At 37.0% G+C, this 5,842-nt stretch overlaps 1 protein-coding gene across 1 annotated transcript in view; it reads left to right on the top strand.

Annotated features, from left to right (window-relative positions):
• Positions 1–1,845: 1,845 nt before the first annotated feature.
• TPH2 (tryptophan hydroxylase 2) overlaps positions 1,846–5,842 on the top strand; it is a gene marked incomplete at its 5' end in the record, with an annotated part of 114,842 nt that continues 110,845 nt past the window's right edge. Inside the window, one exon of the mRNA XM_019651764.1 lies at positions 1,846–2,004. Within this exon, the coding sequence (XP_019507309.1) occupies positions 1,846–2,004 (159 nt within the window). The remainder of the gene's footprint in view (positions 2,005–5,842) is intronic.

Below are 5,842 nucleotides of genomic sequence, written 5' to 3'. Positions count from 1 at the left end.
CTACAAAGCCTGATCTTTAAATGCAGAATTAATTGTTTTCTATTTTTGTCTATAGGTACTGGTTATTAGAATAAAAGAAAGACTGAGTTTCTTTCAAAAGGTTTCCTGTATGCCTCATTACCCCATTTTTTTTCAGTTTAATTGATGGAGTAATGAAAGCAATACACCATGTGTTTCAATATTTAAGGCAGTTTTTATATTTAAATGTTAGGAGTAAAAATAATATTTTGCAGGATTTTAGATTCTGATTTGAGGTAATAGTCATGGGGTTTAATAAAAAAGATAGTGAAAGAAAAATGTATTCAGATTCCTAGTCATTAAAAATATTAAATGATATTTCATTACTGTACTATCAGACTTTATCAACCAATTACAATTCAGTCTGTATCACAGAAAAATCTGTTTTAATATTGTAATTCCAAATATGTGCCAGAGGGTTGTATTGTACTGGTATATTATTACTGTTAAAAGTGTTGAAAAGTAATCAGGGCAAGTTTTATAGAACTATTTAAATCAATTTGCAAAAATGAGACCGAAAACTTAAAACAAAATTTTTTTAACCTTTACATATCATGAATATTTTGTTGAGATATTACGCTGAGGAATTTTGAAGTCATAATGAACTGCTAGAGGAAAACGAAGAAAACTCAGAGTTATGGTTAATGTGTGACCCTTTCATATAAAAAAGATGCTACTTAAATATATAAGACCTGTGTGTTAGGTGGTGAGGAGGAAGGCAGATGGTGAGAGTACTAAGACATTTGAGCTTTTAATGACTAAACACACTATCAAATCCCAATGTCTGCATAAGCTGCTTCTCTCCCTCAAGTCATAAATAATAAAATATTCTTTTTTTATGATATATAAATCTAGTGAGAGAGGCAATACTAATGTGTGAAAATAAAGCCAGTAGAGAAATCAGAAGAAGGTAATGGTAAATCACTATTCACTGGGTTCCATATCTAATGTACATTTCTCAGTTTCATGAGAAAGTAATAGATAGGTGTGATTGTATTATATCACTATATGCCAGGGAGAAAGCTCCCTGCTTACCCGATTCTTCATTTTCATGTACCCTAGTTTTGCTTTGTCTGTCAAATCAAAGTCTCCAGCTTTTTTATTCTGCATTTCTGAAAACGTGATCCGAGTTTCTAGAATCTGTCATTTTTGTCTTTAGCCAATAGGACTAAATTGCTCTTTGCTCCTAATGATTACCTAGTTATTTCTCTCCATCCCCTCCCCCCTCTCTCCCCCATCTCCCACCCCCCTCATGCATCTCATTTTTTTTCTTTCCTTTTCTTTGTGGCTGAATTTTAACAGCCACTTTTCATCTGACACAGATGGCCTTATCTGAATACATCCCTTTGTGCTGAACTTCTGTAGATAGATTCACATTGGCAATGTGGATCTAATTGCAGAAAGTAAGGTTATCAATTTCAGTGCATGACCTGACACAATTCAGAATGAAATGCATATTTTTAAGATTTAATTGAAACTGTAATAATTGTTGTGAAAAATGTTTCATCTTATTCTTCTTACCATTTTCACTATAAAAATTTTTTTTTTATTGGGGAAGAGCCATGGTCATTTGTTACATATTGTTACAATGGCATAGTTGACTCATTTTAGGAAGGGCGCAGCTCACAGTGGCCCATGCGGGGGTTGAACCAGCAACCTTAGTGTTATCAGCACCACACTCCAACCAACTGAGCTAATAGTGACCTCGACATGGCAACTTCTTGAGTTTATATGATTGCTGGGGCTCCCAGCATGTGAATGGAATATTTAAAAAAAAATCTAGTAAAGAATCCTAACTAATATTTTTCTGTGTGTGTTTCTATCTTTTTGAAGCTAAATAAAGCTAACTCTGGCAAAAATGATGATAAAAAAGGCAACAAGGGAAACAGCAAAAATGAAACTGCCACCGAAAGTGGCAAGACGGCGGTAGTATTCTCCTTGAAAAACGAAGTTGGTGGATTGGTAAAAGCGCTGAAACTCTTTCAGGTGAATGTAAAATATCATTACATAACTTTAAAAGTGACTGTGTTCCTGGTTACAAATCTGTCATCTGTTATGGAACATTACTGAATCAATTTCTGGATAATGCATTGAAAGGTTCAAAGAAACCAAACTTCATGAGACTTTACAAGGGGAGTCTGTCAAACAATGGAATAAGCAGATTTGTGTGAACTATGTTCTATTGATTCAGAGTTAGCCTACTAGTAATTCTGTGCACTCTTGCGGGGTAAGGAAGTCAGTAATTAAAAAATGCGAGCCTCACAGCTGGAAATGCAAACACAAAAGAAGCCAAACAGGGTATCTTTATATAGCAAGAGCCTGCACCCTTTTTTGATTTAATGGTTGAATCATGCCCATGTCCTAGCAGCACATTTATTGCGTAAAATGAGATACATGCGTATAGGCATTCAGTATTCCCCTAAGCCTTATTGTTTCATGAGCTTACTGTGTCTTTTGTAAAGATGAGTCACTGTCCATACGTACAAGCTAGGACTAGCTCTCTTTATCTTACAGAAATGCAGTGGCCTTTCCCAGGCCCAAACTGGTGGTTTAAACCCTCAAAAAAGAGCCTGGTTGAGGGTGAGGTTAGAAAAGCCCAGAAAAACAATTGCCTTCCTGCCAGGGTATAGGGTATACCTGATGGATCCCCTACTCTCCAGCAAGCACCCTCTCTTACAAATGCATTTTGTTTGGGGGTGCTGGCTGCTGATTAGATAACATAGAGACCCCAGCTCTGCATGGTGCCTTGGGCTGCTAGTGCAGTGGAAAGATGGGTGGAATTACCGTCAGAGGACTCAGCCCTATGTTCTCCTGGCTTGGCTACTCATAGCTGCTTCCATGGTTCAATTTCTTCATTTGTGAAATAGCAATAATACTTCCTACCTAACAAGGTTGTTGTGATGAAGTAATATAAGTGAATGTGCTTTGTAAAGTGTACAGATATCAGGTGTTATTGTAATGCCTCTTTGATGACTATAGAGGGGGAATTAGCAGCCTCATTTGGCAACTATTTCCTTGTTCTCTTTTGACCTTGAGAAAAGGATCAGGCACCATCAACAGTGGTAATGGAAATCTGAGGTAATATTTTACACATAATTATATCATCCAGCGCTGTCTCCATACAGTGCCCAAANGTCCAGCAGCCGGCGACTGATCTGCCTCACCCGGGAAGAGCGCAATGATGGTGCCAACTTGGGCCAGTGAAGCAACGTCCTCCACAACTAGACTGAAGACCAAAACGACAGCAACTTGTCTGTTCCCCTTCCCCCAATTCCACAGCGCTGTTCCCATCCCCCCAATTCCCCAATAAAAATCTTTAAAAAAAGAAAAAAAAGTGTTTACTATGGTTCCTGACATGATTAAGCATTAGTAAATGCTATCATTATCTCATGGCAACCAAATAGATACTGCCACAGGCCATCATTTCTAACCTTAATACTCTGGTTGGTTTTTGCTCCCCAACCATACTATACTACAGGAAGAGCCCTGGGCCACCATTCGGTTCGTTTCCCATTGAAGTAATTTTCATTTGAAATCTGAACTGTATTCTGGTTTCGTCTGAGCCACTGCCTCCCTGACCCCCAAACAAATCACTGTCCTCTTTGTGCTTGAGGTTTACCCCCTTCACACTGGGCTTCAACGTGCTTGCCTTTTGTCAATCTCCCTTTATGAAAGCTGTTATAGCAACGTAATGAGAACCCAAGTATAAGATGTATCTTGTATTTTGCTTCTTAATGAAGTCTGATCATTCTCAAGTCAACCCTCTTGGTTAATATAGCAAGTAATCATAAAAATAAAAACCAGTCACAAGGCATGTCTGCATTAAGCATTTTTAGTAGCATGGGAAATGATAGTTGATGAACATTTTATCCCTTTTTCTGGCTGGAGGGTGAATGCCTGGCTCTCGCCTCCCAAGGTTTGGGAGTCTCAGTATCTAGTGCATACATTCAGTTAATCACCTCTTTTCGAGGTGGTGCTCCTCTTCTCAGCTATGTCTGGTGTTCTTCGGTGCAGAGGACTTCTGTTTTACCTTTTCAGAGAATAAGCTCCGTTCATCTGCCTGGGGCAGGAAAGGAAGTGGCTTGGCTATGTAGTATAGGGGAGGGATGTGATGAGGGTGTAACTACTCCCCTTTTAAAATAAAAGCTTCATGAAGATATAATTCATATGCCATAAAATTCACCCTTTTAAAGTGTATAGTTCAATGGTTTTTAATACATTCGCAAGAGTTGTGCAACTAGCACCAATATGTAATTTTAGAATATTTTCATCACCCTCAAAATAAACTGTACCCATTAGTAGTCATCCTTCCCCTCCCTCCAGCCCCTGGCAGCCACTAGTCAGTCTCTCTGTGTCTGTCTGTCTGTCTGTCTCTCTCTCTCTCTCTCTCCCTCTCCCTCTCCCTCTCCCTCTCCCTCTCTCCCTCCCTCTCTCTCTCCCTCTCTCCCTGTCTCCTCTCTCCTTTTGTGTATGTGTGTGTTTCTTTTTGCCCTTTCCAGACATTTTACATACACGGAATCTTACAATATGTGGACTTCTGTGACTGGCTTTTTTCACTTATGTTTTCAAGGTTCATTCATGTTGTAGCACATGAATTAGTTACTACTTCATTAGTACTTCATTCCTTTTTATTGCTATTTATGTATATACCATATTTTGTCTTTTCATCAATTGATATTTGAGTTGTTTCTACTTTTGACTGTTATGAATAATGCTGCTGTGAACATTCATATACAACTTTTTATGTGGACATATGTTTTCATTTTTCTTAGGTGTATACTTAAGAGTGAAATTGCTGAGTTATATGGTAACTCTAGGTTTAACTTTCTGAGGAACTGCTAAATATTTTTTTAAAATGACTACACCATTTTATGTATATCTAGGAATAAAATTGCTGGGCTATATAGTAACTTCATGTTTAACATTTGAGAAACTAATAAACTTTTCCAAAGTGGTTGTGCCATTGTTCAATCCCACCAACAATGTATGAGGGTTTCAGTTTTTCCACTTCCATTACTTCTGTCTTTTTTATTTTAGCAATCCTAGTGGTTTATGAAGTGGTATCTTGTGTTTTTTGATTTGCATTTTTCTAGTGACGAATGATGTTGAGCATCTTTTCATGTGCTTATTGGCCACATATTCTTTGGAGAAAGGTCTATTCAAATACTTTCCCATTTAAAAATTGGTTTATTTTTTCATTGTTAAGTTCAAAAAGTTCCTTATGTATTTTAGATACTGTCTCCTATGAAATACATGATTTACAAATATTTTCTCCCACCTGTAGGTTGTCTTTTCATTTTTTTGATGGTATCCTTTGAAACATAAAAGTTTCTAATGTTGAAGAAATCTTATTTCTTCTTTGGTTGCTTATGCTTTTGGTGTCATATCTAAAAAATAATTGCCTAATATAAGATTATGAAGATATACGCCCATGTTTTAAGAGTTTTTGTTCTTACATTTAGGTCTATGACCCATTTTGAGTTAATTGTTGTGTATGATGTAAGGTTGGAGTTTAATGTCATTGTTTTTCATGTGGATATCTGAAGTTGTCCCAACATTTGTTTAAAAGATTATTGTTTCTCCATTGATTATTTTTGGTTGGAAATCAGTTGACCATAAATGTAAGGGTTTATTTCTAGAATCTAAATTCCATTCCATTTATATGCCTATCCTTTTGCAGTACCACACTGTTTTAATTACTGTAGCTTTAAGTTTTGAATTGTTTAACTGCTTCTTTTTTTTTTTTTTTTTTTTTTTTAGCTGAGCCATCCTGCTACCTATTGGCAGCTTAGCGGCTGCTCAGCTCGGGCTGGACTCGAACCGC

Source organism: Hipposideros armiger, unplaced genomic scaffold (assembly GCF_001890085.2).
Source record: "Hipposideros armiger isolate ML-2016 unplaced genomic scaffold, ASM189008v1 scaffold_166, whole genome shotgun sequence".
Classification (NCBI taxonomy): domain Eukaryota; kingdom Metazoa; phylum Chordata; class Mammalia; order Chiroptera; family Hipposideridae; genus Hipposideros; species Hipposideros armiger.
Note: the sequence above shows the minus strand (reverse complement) of the source record. Positions and strands in the feature narration are given on the sequence as shown.